This window comes from Osmia bicornis, chromosome 1 (assembly GCF_907164935.1).
Source record: "Osmia bicornis bicornis chromosome 1, iOsmBic2.1, whole genome shotgun sequence".
In the NCBI taxonomy this organism is placed as follows: Eukaryota; Metazoa; Arthropoda; class Insecta; order Hymenoptera; family Megachilidae; genus Osmia; species Osmia bicornis.
The window spans coordinates 12,606,970-12,621,168 of NC_060216.1; the positions used below are offsets into that span (position 1 = coordinate 12,606,970).

At 40.6% G+C, this 14,199-nt stretch overlaps 2 protein-coding genes across 2 annotated transcripts; one reads left to right on the plus strand and one right to left on the minus strand.

Annotated features, from left to right (window-relative positions):
- Positions 1–503: 503 nt before the first annotated feature.
- On the plus strand, positions 504–3,441 carry LOC123988382. The gene is made up of 2 exons (XM_046288270.1): positions 504–811; positions 881–3,441. The coding sequence occupies exons 1-2, from the start codon at positions 504–506 to the stop codon at positions 2,736–2,738; spliced, it is 2,166 nt and encodes a 721-aa protein (XP_046144226.1). The 3' UTR covers positions 2,739–3,441.
- Positions 3,442–8,612: 5,171 nt separating this feature from the next.
- Positions 8,613–11,682, minus strand: LOC114876375 (insulinoma-associated protein 1b-like). The gene has a single exon (XM_029187768.2). The coding sequence runs from the start codon at positions 11,458–11,460 to the stop codon at positions 10,099–10,101; it is 1,362 nt and encodes a 453-aa protein (XP_029043601.2). The 5' UTR covers positions 11,461–11,682; the 3' UTR covers positions 8,613–10,098.
- Positions 11,683–14,199: the final 2,517 nt, after the last annotated feature.

Consider the following 14,199-nt stretch of genomic DNA (forward strand, 5'->3'; position numbering starts at 1 on the left):
ATTGTTATCTTCAATATTTTCATTAATTTATGTATGACATACATACCTGGTGCGTCATTCAATACTGGATTGTCGAATGGCTAATTGTTAAAACCGTGACAATTTAAATATTAAACTTGTTGCAATTTCAATTTTCAGTAATTATTATATCGTAACATATATATGTTTTGTTTATTGTTTAATGTCACGTTATTTACATGGTCGGGATTTAGCTGGAAATACGAGAAGCAAGTCCTCTGTCAATTATGAATAATTTCATGTTGATGCGAGCCATGAAACAATCCGTACAAATTCATTTGTCACGATGGATTACGTTCAGTTAGTTGGAAATTTGATAACAACCAAAATGTGATATCATTTACTCATGGGCTAATCTCCAAACTTACTCAAACTACGAAACGGAAATGTGTTTAATTCGCTGTAAGTGTTTTCAATGACATTATTTTAGCCGAGAAATTAAATGTTTTAAATTTTCAAAACAGCAATAATTAAACACATTTAAAATGGCGTTCCTCTACATCGACCGATTGAAGAGTGATTTTCCAACAGCCGAACGTTTTATTCTTCGCACGAGTGCTAGTGAAAATTGGTTTTCATGGCTTTTGATTAAACTCTTTCGTGACCAGGAACGCAAAAAGTCAAATTCTAAGGAATGTCAAGTTAAAAGCGTTTCCATGAATTTCGTACCAAGAACACCGAAAATCACAACTATTGGTTTACGACTGAATTGCAAAGATACAAATACTCGACAATTTTGGAAAATTGATGATATCAAGAATCTTTTGAAGCAATATTTTGACATCGTTCGGAGGTATCTCTAAAAGTAATAAAACTTCAAATTTAAAAGTCAATTTTAAAAGGAACATATTTTTATTTTCAGTTATCAAAGTTTCTTACACGTATGGAAATCCCCTTGTATCGATAGCAGCGACGAAAAAAAGATTTTCTCATTCAATTCCTTCACCTCGATGATCGCGGAATGCTCGAAAAAAATGCAAAATAAAAATCCCATAACTGATTGCATAATAATACATCACGGAGATGAACGATCGTCTTGTGAAAAATCATCTGAATTTGAATCAACATTAAAAAATTCCTCAAGTTTAACAGAATGTTATTCCAATCAGCAACATATTGAATCTCAACATCTCATTGACAGTCCTAAAGAAAAAACAAAGAAAAATGTTTCTGTTCAAACTTCAGACAAAAAGAGACCAAGGCGAAGAAAGATAAAGGAAAAATGTGAAAATGAACTTAAAGAAGATTCCTCTTCAAAGGATATTAAAACTATCTTTAAAACCAGTTCTTCAAATTTCAATAATAAAACCAGGAAGACCAATTCACCAAAAAACAACAAAATCCATCGAGGAACATCTAGCAGAAAAAAATGTCACGAAGATGTCAAAATTCAAGCACGAGAAGATACTGAACCAGCAAAAGCAATATCTCCCAGGAATAATACCGGAAACTATAAAAATTATGATCTATCAAAACTTCGTCGACAATGGAATAATACAATTAAAAGTAAATCGCTGGTTCTTCTCAGGGACAAGGATAATCATTATAAATCCAAAACATATTCAACCAACAAAATCTACGACAGGAATTCATTAGAAATCCGTAACAATTCTCAGTTTCTTTTCGGCGAGGAAGATTTTGGTGGTGGAGGAGAAGTCATTAAATCCAACACTACTTCACCAGAAATCTCTAGCGTCTCGTGGCAACCACGAAACTTCATCGTGGAAGACAAAGCTTCGGAGATAATGATCCTAGGGAATGTTAAAAAGAGGCTAGAAAAGGACTTCGATGATTATTTCTCGATCAGTGAATACGATTTAGGCAACGATGATTCGAATGAATTCTTTGAGACCAATCTGTCCTCTTCGAGCATTCAAGTAGATCAAAATCCGTCACAAGAAAGTTTTATGTTAATGACGACGTCGTTGAAACAGCAAAAGTTGCAGCAATTTCATGGAAATTCGGATGGCAAGAAAGGAAGAAAATCAATTCGCACCAATTTGACGTGCACATCTTCGATACGTTTTTCAAATCTGGGTATAAGTAGGTCAGAGAGCAGTTATCACACCACCTTTCGAGAACAAAGGTGCAGTCCGAATTCTTCGATCGAGTACTATACTGCTAGTAATGTTTCCTTATCAGAAATGCACTGTTCGCGGGACAAATCTTTCGACACGATGGTTCAAAGTTACTTGACCGAAAATTGCTTGTCGGACGATGTCTCGAAGGAAGAGAACGAAACATTCCAAGAACCTAGGGAATTTTTCGATCGGTCGCTGGTGAATTCGTACGCGATGTGCTGCTATCAACGGAACTCCACGCCAAAATTGAAAAGTTCCTCGAAACCGATCACGGAGTCGTTGGATTCCGGAATTTTGGCCGATTGCTCGCGCGATCATTTTCGGATCGCGTCGAAAGGTCGTTTAGGCAGGAAGAAATGGCGGGAAAGTGGACAGGAAGAAAAGAGCCGAGCTAGAGAATCGGATTTGCTACCGACTTACGATTTCAACACGGATAGCAGTTATTCAGACGAATCTCTTAATCGAAGGGTCGACGTCGCCGTGGAGGATATCACGGAGAAGCTGATCCTCACTGAAAGAAGAGCGAGAATCAAATTGAGGCGACTGAAGGATCCGGCGAGACACAGACTAGAGAGAAAGCGGTGGAGGAGCAGGCGACAAGTACGTCTGGAAGTTATTAATGTTTCAGGAAGCTGGTAAAATTGAGAATTTCATTAGAGTCGAACGTAACCTAACGTGGTTTATTATAAAAATCAATGGTACACTCTAAAACACCTGAATACACAGCAGGTCAAGAAGCCATCAACGTTGTTAAACGATGACGACTGGATATCGAGTAGCTCCTCGTGTTCCTTATACTCATTCTCCGATTCAGAGATTGACCATTTGTAGTTCATAGAAAAATAGAAATAACCCAAAGGACCTTTCAAGAACCTTTAAGACACGAAGAAGACGTTAAGAATCGATTTGCTCCACAACAAGTACATTCATTTATCTATATGGGAAGGATCCTTAATGTAGTGTATAATGAATAAGAATACGAGTTTTAACCCTATCGAATAATAATACAGTAGATTCCAGAATATGTCCTACTACCCAAAGAGCAATTACAGAATGACCTTTCTTTTCAAGTTGTTGACTACGGTGAATAAAGGAGGAATGGAAAAAGGCAAGTTCACAGTTGTGCGAAAGAACGCGAGGTGACGAGGCCAAGAAAATACTCCGGTCGCCGACAACAATCACAAAATGTGTGGAGATACGTCGATTCTCGCCTGGTCTGACACAAGTTCGACCACATCATTAGACGAGACTGACCGTTTCTGTACTGTGGTTTCCTTTGATGGAAGCAGAAACGAGCGTACTCGATATCCAGCCGAGCGGAAATGCATAAACGACCAACACAGACGGGGACAGGCTGGACCTTTTCCTCGTTCGAAAAGGATGATGACTGTCCTCTGTATCAGTAGTCTGACACAACGGGCCAACCGTTTGCCCGTCAAACGAGGGCTCCTTCTAAAAGTCTGTTAGACAAACTGACGTTGCCAGTGGATAGCACCGATCAAAAGAAATCTTTCTTCGCTATACTTAAACTGGCTGTTCTTGATTCACTGGAAATTACCTTCCCTTTCTTTTGTCTTCTACGCTTCCGTTCGATTCCTCTGTCCCTTCTTCTACAACGATAGCTTATGTACACTTTCTTCCTTGAACATGTTCGTTCAGCTTTCGCTTACATTGTTTAGATTATTTTTATTGGGGTTATTTTTAGAGGTGCTTTATTGTTGAATAAACGAGAGATTTACGCGGTGATTAGTTAACTTTGGAAATTTATTTAGATGCATCTGACATTATTTGTAAATACGTCATCAATAAATGAAACGTTCTTCAGTTTCACCTTCCTTATAAGTTAGGTGTACCTTGAAGAGCAAACGTACCAGATGAACTCCCACGGCGTACAGAGACACATCGAAGATCTCCGTGTGTCCCACATCGCGAATCCCGAGATTACCATGATATTTATTTCTCCCTTTGTATAGACTCTCTCTTGTAGCGACAGAACGAACTGGTGTAGGTACATATATACCCCGGGGAATTAGATGTCGTAGACTCGGTGTAAGATGCTTTTCCACGGCTGATCCTCCTTTACGTGAATGCGGATTTCTGGGATGGTTGATTCCAACCGCTATTCTCCCCCACCTCATCCGCCCTTCATTCACCCATCCCTTTTCGAACTACCACCGTGTACTCCTGTAATTATACTCCTTCCGACGGTGATTTTTATTAGACCACCATGTATTCAGTTCGAATTCTAGCAGGGTAAAAGGATCACTCGTGACGTGAGACCAGACATCTGGTCTATTTTTTTTATTCATTATCCATTTTTACACTTTGATGGATTTGTGTAGGATCTAATGGACCGCATCGTATTGTTTCCATAATATTTACTGAATCACGTATGTTTTCTTGTAACTATTATTGAAGATTCTCGACTTTCGTTAACACCCCTCGCACAGGTCTGACTAGGACGAAGGAATCAATTGATCCACGGGGATGTTTCAAGGATGGTCGAAGAATGGATGAAGCCTGGTGACGAACGGAGACATTCATAGGGTCGGGTCAAAGCAATTTTCGGCTTCGAAGGCAATCGTGCTCTAATACCCCGAGATAAAATAAAATCAAAGGCAGCCTGCCCTTTCGTAAAAGTGATTTTCCACCAATGACAAATCTTGTTCTCGCGAGTTTACTTAATTTTAAACTTTTCTTCCTACCGACAAATAACTTTGCGTTAAATTTTTCTCAGTCCAAAAATTGTACGAAGAGTAGATGGTACCTCTACTACGTGTAACGCTATTATTTCATAACAGATTTGCGGAGAGAGTAGGCGAATGAAGGAAACGGTGGAATGAGAGGTCGAGGTGAAAATTTCTCTTCCAAGAAATCCACTGGCGTGGCAGAGGTTTCTTCAGACGTGCTTTCCGAAAGCTTTTACAGTTATTATCCCACAGATGTTTGTCGTTTACGAGATATCGAGGTGATATTGTGGCAGAGCACGGCGAGCACTATAACTGCGATTGTTTACCTAATGATAAAAGCACCGTTTTCTGTTTGCCTGCCAGTCTTTCAAATACATCTCGACCTTCCACTTCTATCCTATCGTTTCCTTCTTCCTCGTCTCAAATAACTAAATCATGTAACGAATTCTTTCAGACTTTGTTGCATCGGGACCATAAGGATCAACAGGAGCCACGGCCTAAGTTCGAATCAATTTTTGGAGCCTGATGCAGAGGAACTTAGAAACTTCGGTCCATCTCTTTAACACGGAGGAAACCTCTGCTCCATATTTAATTACATACGAATACCTTGATGTTATCATTACATTTTGCTATTATTTTATGTTTCGTTATAGAAACAAATACACGAGAGAAGAGAATAACTTTGAAAAATCACTCGCATCAAAATCAATGGATGAAGTTTGTTTTTTTTTCTTTTATTTTAGAAAATTTTTTCCACCGACACCCTCACACATACATGCAGATAAAGATAGATACGTATGACACGACAAGGGGGAGCTTCCCACGGGAGAAAGCGATTCTGAAAATTCTTCGAAGACACGTCGATAAAGGACTATGCTGCTACACTCTCGAGAGTCTCTTTCTTCCTCTCAGTGTCCCTCTCTGTTGAACACTTTCTTATCCGACGCTCGGGGAAATTGTATTTCGGCCTGGGCGAATAGTAAAGCGAAGATGACAAAGTCGCGAAGAAAAATTGCGAAATTGCTTCCTGCAACGGCGCAAGATACTTCGAAGGTGTATCCTGACCTTTACGAATGTCGCCTTTACCGTCGATCAATCCTATGATAGGAAGACGAAAACCAGGAGACCCTGGCCTAAGTGGATCTTTTGATTTAGAATGTGTCATCTTTCTTTGGATACCGCTAGGATCCTTTGGCTCATCCTTGATGTACCTGAAATGCATCGGCAATCGAATTCCTGGACCTCAAAGGGGAAAGCGAAAAGGGTACGTTCTATTCTTGATTTCGGATCAACTTACACTGAAAGATAGAAAAATGTATCCTTCATTTCCTTTCTTATTACGTGTTAAAAGTTGCAATCGTCGTTTATTTTTCACCTGGAACACATTTATCTGAAAGCATACATTGTAAAACGAAATGCAGTAGTCGTAAATATTCAGACGAAATTCTTTTAATTTTGTTTAATTCCATTGCCTCCTCGCGATAAGATAGGATGGTGTTCCTTTTTTGCTACTTCTTTGCTTAACTTCTTATGAACTTAAGAAAGGAACGGTAATAACTCCTTACCTCAATTTGTATCAACTGACACTTGAAAACGTTCAAGAAAAATGATAAAACCATCCGTCAAAACATACAAGGGTACACCACGATTCTAAATCATTTATTACGATTCCTGAAACGTAATTGTGAAAAAATCGCAAAACACGAATTCTCTAGATGAGTCAGAAGAGGAGCAGGGTAAGCCTTATTACGCGTACAAAGGAACGAGGGAATTCATGATCGGGAAGGTTTTAAAGAGGCCGGTGGTGGTTGCTCTGGAAGCTGGGAATTTCGAAAAATCAGCTTCATGGATTTAATGGTCTCCGTTGAACGGCAAGGGCGCGACAGATCTCTTTATTCGACTTGCACAAAGGCACCGCGCAGATTACAGAGCCAGCAATCCCTCCTCTATGGATTCGAGGACGACACATTATAGCAGCACACGGCAAAGTAACGTGGGAGGACATCATCCCTGGACAATACTGACTTGGATCATGCTATGCTTCCTCTTATAATGCTTTATTGATCTTTCCACAGTTTCTTTCGATCAATAGAAATCAATCATCGCGGCTAATTCGAGGACAAAACCATGAGAACACTGCAACGTGAAATATACAGATAGAATAGAATAGGGTGGATGTCTTATCATTTAACACAAAAGAATCTTAATCTGATACGAAATTTTTCGGAAGATTCAAAATGTAGGTATGTGCATCTATTGGATCTAATAGATTTTTAATCCTTGGATCATCGCCATTGGCGTAACTAGGTGGGGGTCAGGGTGTCTGGCACCTCCCCAAGAATGCAGTCTCCCCTTCCTCTAAAAATGGAAACTGGTCCCCTCATCGTTCTAAAATTCCAACATTTATTGCTATATAAAAATAGTTTAACAAATGAAATCCACTTTTGAACATTCTAATAGTTTTATAATCGACGATAACTTAAAAATAATAGAATAAATTGATAGTTCAAAGTACCGTGTTATCAAACGAATTTTACGTACGAAGGCTGAAAACGGATATGAATGAAATAACAACGAAACAGAGATTCAATTTCACGATATGTGTATTTGCTTGAAATGGAACTTTTATATACAGATATGAACAGAAACGTACATTCTGAAGCTAAACTAACATATAACCAGCTATACTGTAAACGTGTGATGGTACAAGCTCAATTTTTATTATACATATTTATAAAGAGATACAGGTGCACGTATCGCTGAGACAAGATCGTTACAATTTTGTCAATCTTACGGGCTACACGAAAGTATCAAATTTTCTTCTCGATGATGTACATTCTTTATCAGCGTGCAAATAAAACGTTGAAAACAAATTTGATACCGTAACGCGTTACAGTACGTAGCCGTAGCCGCTGGTTGCTCGTTCGAGCAAACACGCAATGTATTGTGCCATCCATAGCACCCTTCGTAATTTATATTTTCAGTGGTTTTACAAATAAAGCATGTTCTATTTTTATATTTAAGAGACAACAAAAAATTAGTGAGATCAAATCAAAATTTTTCTTTTATAAAAAAAAAGAAAATTACATAAGAAATTCTTTTTATATAAACAATATATCACACAGACAAATTCTTTGCAACAATCTAACGCTTACGCATGTATATACAATCGGCTCGTTGACTGTTATATTACAGACACTTAACTAATGACAATTAAAGATTAGATTATACAGATGTTCTTTTGCTTCGTGCGGTAGACGAGAGGGGTTGCTAATCATTTCTTATAGATCACACGGAATAATTAATTTTTACTTCGCAGACAATATGTACGACTAGCTTTGACTAGACTTTATTTTAAACAACATTCAATGCGTTTATTCAAAGACTCTCTGCCGTTTAATTGGAACGCTAAGTTGAATAATGGACAACTTATGTATAGATCAGGCATGCACAGCAAGTAGTGATAGGGGCACGGGCAATCGGTCGCCTTATAGGTAAATTCGTGTGCATGCTTGATGCAGATATAATTATTTTCTAAACTACCACGTGATTGTTCTCTTGGATCGTTATTACCTACGTACTAATCTTAAAGAAACACAGCGCCTTCTCTATTCTTGGACTAGATCATACTCATTTATTCTAGACGAGTAGAATAAAGGATAATGCGAAACAAAAAATAAATAGAAATAAAAATATTATAGCGACGGTGACGTGAAATGGTATTGTATCTTTTTCATAAATATTATTTAGTAATAATTTGTGAGTAAATAAATAAACGATATTACAATGCCATTTTAAATCACCTTAATTAATAACAAGGAATAATAGTAATATATGAGATAATAACACTACATACTCGTATACTCATTGCCCCTATTGTTTTAGTAACAAAAAATTATTTGCCAAATTGAAATGAGAAAAAAAAAAGATTACTTTTATAATGTTCCATGCTAAAGTCTATAAGTTACTTCATACGTTATTCAAATAAAATATAAAATTTTTTTTATGACGAAACTGATAACATGCAAAAGTACATTAAACTCTACAAGGAACACTTGGGATGGTTTCCTTGTACATCGTAAGAGTACCCTTTAACAACAATAAATATTTTCCCGCCCTACGACTAGATATAATTTCTACAATTGTCGTTCGACTATGCTCTCTGACTGGGAACTATATACAATACAAACGATTTCTTATTATAGATGCCCCTGCTACAATTCGTGTTAATTTGGCCATTATACTATTAATATTTCGTAAACTGTTACATAATATGGATATTCTAGTGATATTTTCTCACGCTAAGTCTATTAAGTAACTGTTCAATATGCCTTGCCGGTGGGTGTTCGGTTCAAAGTTATTAGCGAGAGGCTCGACCAAAAGACTTAGACGAATTTTACAATTGCAAAAATCCACAGTGGATTCTGAAAAGTCGTCCCTGGCTCGGTGTATTACGTTAACGACGATTAAACGCTATCGAACTAGTCCTAAACTTAAAAATAACCAACGCGGATTACACTATTGACTAGACAACGCATGCTTCGAGTGACTTAATTATCTTTGATGTTTAGCTGTATGATCACGATTCCACGGATCGATGAGATAAATCTACGCTAAGGAATATCTGTTTTAAATAACATACATATTGACTTAAATCTACACAGTGTCTCAAGTATTGCCTATAAAATATGCTCGCACATTTTGTCGGGTAAAAGGTGGGACACCCTATACGTATATGTATAATGAGAGATGACAAATTGCCGGGTTCGGTAAATATTACAGAACAGATAAATGAGAATTGGTATGTACACGCACAGTCACAGTTTATAGCTGACCTCTTCTCGCTATCTACAAATTTACATCGCACGCAACACCGTGTTAACCTTGTTGCTTCGGTATACTTCTAATTCTATGCAAATTTACAATCCAATTCGTTCCCTCCCCCACTAGTGTTGCTTGCACGATAGGTGTATCATTTCCGTTGTAACGGCGATTATTGTCTCAAACTGATGAGAGTCGTCGTTAAAATGAATGTCACCGAAAGATGTGTAATCAGTGTCACCGAATTTCACGGTTATTTGAAATTGCACTTATCTAACCTTAAAAAATAACCTTGAAATTAATCCTATAGACTGATAAAAAAGAATCCGATCAACAATAAAAAAAAGACAAGGATGCAAAAAAGGATGCTTTTCAAACATTTAACTACCAAATGAAGTTTCAAATGAAAGAGCAGTTGTTTATAAATCAAGCCCGAATCTCCAATAGAGGCCCGGTCTACACGGCAAAGGTCTGGCAGGAAATTGATGTCAGGCCATCTCGGTGTTCAACGTACTATCAGAAACCACCTGAGCAACGTCGTTCTTACCAATAGCACCCTGACCCTCGAACAGGACGTTACCGTTGTTGTTGGTCTCCGGATGTTGCGTGGCCAAGTGTTTCCTCAATGCAGCCTGCCTGGTGAACTTGGCGTCGCACCTGGTGCAGGGTATCTCGATGATGGCCGAGGATGTGGAATGCTCACCGTTGGCCAGCCTTGGTTTGTGCCAACGTCGATGGGACGCCAAATTGGCCGGACACGAGAACCTCTTATCACATTCGGGACATCTGTACTCGACGTGGGCTATCCTGGAGCACCTGTGCTGCGCCAATTGGAACGCGTCCTCGTGAAGTTGCCTGCAAAGTTTGCACTGATACGGACCCAGCCTGTTTTCGATCTTAGCCAGCTCCGCCCGCGCCTCCTCGGTGACTTCAACGATGTTGAACGCTGGATCGATGTCTCCTGTGACCACGGCTTCGTCCGGACCCAAGATCACGGTACCGGACACCGGACTGCTGGTGTCCTCGTCGAACTTTAGTCGTCTCGCGTGTTTCTTCTTCGGCCTCTGCAGAAGTTTCTCGGTCGAGCTAGCCCTTGACCCGCTAGACATCCCGGCATTGCTGGTCGTAGACGGGGGGCTAGCGTTTTCTTCCCTGATCTTTCTCCTGGGACACTGGGGTGGCGACGGTGTACTCGGTGGAGTCATAGGCGCATGTTGCATACTTTGCAAATGGTGCTGCGGTGTCAATAAAAGCTGCTGATGGTATCCCTGCAGGTGGCTGGGGCTGGTCAATAAGAATTTTTGACTGTGCGCGTAATACTTTGAATTGATCTCGCTAGGTGAACCGAAAGGGATCAGACGAGTCGTCTCGTCCAGTATGCTGGTTTTGTCCGCTGCCTCCTGGAGCTGAACAGACTCCTTCTTCGAAAGCAACTGCTCGTAGCTAGAATGACTGTGCACGGAAGAGCTTCGAGGGATGCTGTCGTAATCGTCGACCACCACTGGAACCGTTTCATCCTCGACTCTTTGATACTTGACGCTCTCCGGCTCTTTTTGCGCTTCGTCCAATATACCCTGATCTTTCTTTGATTCCGAATCTTCGGTTTTCGGTGTACTCGGCGTAGGTGGAGGCTTCAGAGACAGATCCAGAGGGCACGGAGTCGACGATCTGGACAGGTCCCACGTCTGAAGGACGTGATTGTCGGGAAGCCTTGAATAAGAGGGACTCTCCATAGGAATGTGCCAGGTAGTGGGTGTACCGTACGGATGCTGATGGATCTCGTCACCGTAATAGCCCAAGTAGTTTAGCCCGGGGGGCAAGAACGCCCGCGGCAAAGAACTTTGCAACATGTTGACGTTCGTTTTCGGTTCAAGTTTTCTTCACCACGATTCCCCTCACACAGCCCATACGATCAAAATTTCTGCCGTTTCCATGCTGTTTTCTTTTTAAGACCACTGTCTTTGCGTAGAATGTTCGTAAAGAACGTATTCCACCGGTTCCCAAACGACTTCTGTCACTTAGTCACCGGTTAGTTGACGTCTCCTCGAAGTCTCTTCCAGCAACGAAACACACTATCTTCCTCCTCGGCGGCTAGACGCCGTTTGACAGAAGGAAGCCCGCACCGCGTGCAGTATATTCCAATGCTCCGCCCGGGTACTCGCTTTCGTTTCGCCCGCTATTGGTCGACCATCCTCCAGCCCACATCCCCTACCGCGCTGCACGGTTGCCCCCACTCTGCTGGAATTTCGGCGCGTGCTCATTTAAACGCTCACCGCCCAGTCGACCACGTAACTAATGAATATAGGTGTTCGCTGGGGATGTTACCTCGTAGCCACCGAATGGTGTTTGATGCCGCTCCTCTTGGTGCTTCAATCCAGCATTTCTCAAAGTATGCTCTATGAAAAATAGCTGAATATAACGTTGTTCATATTTAACCCTTTCACTTGTGAAGAAATATACTCGTTGAAGATGGAACTCAGAATACCCTGTACTTACAATAATGTACAAACGAAACAAATTTCAATACCAGATACCTTCGACGAAAATTTTGAGAAGAAAGAGAAACGTGTACCGGAATATGACAGCGTGAGAACATTTCAAGTCATCCAGCTGTCCGCGTGACCGCACGTGATAAACGTACAATTTAACGCCAGTAATTGCACGCACGCTGCTAGAATAAAATCCCCCGAGTGTTGCTGCCTCGAGCACACCTTACCCTTGCTATTAAACTGTTCATTTTTCATAGTAGGTTTCTACTTTCCAATCGAATCATCGAACTTTTGTTCCTTATTACATTCAACAAGAATAACCACAAACGGATACGCGATACTGCAGCACGGTGAACAAGCTAGGCGTAAGTCGCAGGGAGGTGGGGACATTCATTCCTCGACCGCATACTAATCTCTTGATCTTCTTACTTAATTAGCCGCGGAGTATGTTCGATTAATCATGATAAATAATTTCATGCTGCTGATGGGTCCACCACAAAATAAGGCTGAGCTTCACCATCAAAGTCGATGGACTTACGTGTGAACGTGTAGGCTTCAGCCGATTTCCCGCTAGTTAATCCTCACCCTTGGGAATCGTTCAAGCCGGACAATCGCCTACTGTAATTGGACGAGAGTCCATCGAGAACACGCCAAGACGTTCTCTTAAGTTCGTCAAGCCAACGACAATCAACAATCAACGAAATCGCTATGTTGTTACCATTTTTGCCCACTCGACGAGTCAAGTAGAAATCTTTTCTTTCAATTTTCTCACCGTTCTATTTATTCGTCCTTTTTTTTCTTAATATCGTTCCATTGCACTCATCGGCAACGCGTTCATTATAATGATAAACATTGATGATACCGGATCAATCGGATATTTTCTCGCAAACAGGAGAAATTCAAATTTTCATATAGTCAACATAATAATTCTATTGGCGGAACGAACAAAAACAAACGGCATATGATCCATTATTACGTGGAAACATCGCGTGGACTAATACCGCTTGCGGTGAACATAAAATACAAGGTATTAACGTGGGATAAGTCGGTCGATACGGATTTGCCATGATTATTTGATACTACGTGAAACATTTTACCACGTGTTGCACTCTCCGCTTCTGGCTACGTATGCATGAACGTTTGAAAACACCGTTACGTGTTCGATACTCGAATTACAGAATGCTAAAATCTCGCTTCGCCATATTCCATTGCGCGAATCGACAACTCTGTGGAAAAATTTAACTCCATACTTCTATTCGAGCTCGGTACTATTTATAAAATTAGATAAACCATCTAACATTTTGTCGTGTTCCTCCATTTCAGGTCCATCTGAAATCTACTTTCTTTGAGTTCGTGCAAGGGCATACAGTTTTGGGAGGCTGAAGTGTAGGAGTAGCGAAAAAGGTACGAGAGAGAAGCGACTAACAGGACAGGGAACAAGCTTTTTGCCTGCACGGATGTCGACGAGTGCTCCCGCATCCGCTGGTATGGAGGGAACGGGAGGGCAGCTTCTACATATTTGATGCGATTTTAATGTCTCTCTGCCTGGCATATCCGCGTCCTGTGCACCAATAGCACCAGAAACACCACGTTGGCCCACCAGACACGAGTGACTGCCGTGATGCTCTAATCGGCTTACGCAACAAGCCACCCTTATCCCTACGTTCCTCCCATCACAGCCCCCGAGCGCCCTCACCTCGCTCACCGAACGAACAACATCTTCCACCCCGACCATCGTCTTCGACAACGTTCCCTGTTATTCTGCGGTTGGATGCTACTTTCCTACCCGCTATCCTCCTTCCTGCCTGCTTTTTGTCCTCTAAAATATATATGTATGCGACCAGTTGTTTTCCTTTTTTCGAAAAAGCTCCCGATGTTTTATCGTGGACCGAGTGCAGCATTTTCTTCTACTTTACAGTTTTCTTATTTTCTTACTGCAGGGGTTTTAATGGGCACTTTACTGGCAGAAATATTAAATTGCTCATTAAAGGGTGGAGACGCTTTGAACGCTTAGGGAAAAGAAATGGTGCCTAATTAAAGGGTAATTCTTATTTTAAAGTTGTATGATATAAAGCTATTCGTGTAATAAGTTCACAGAAG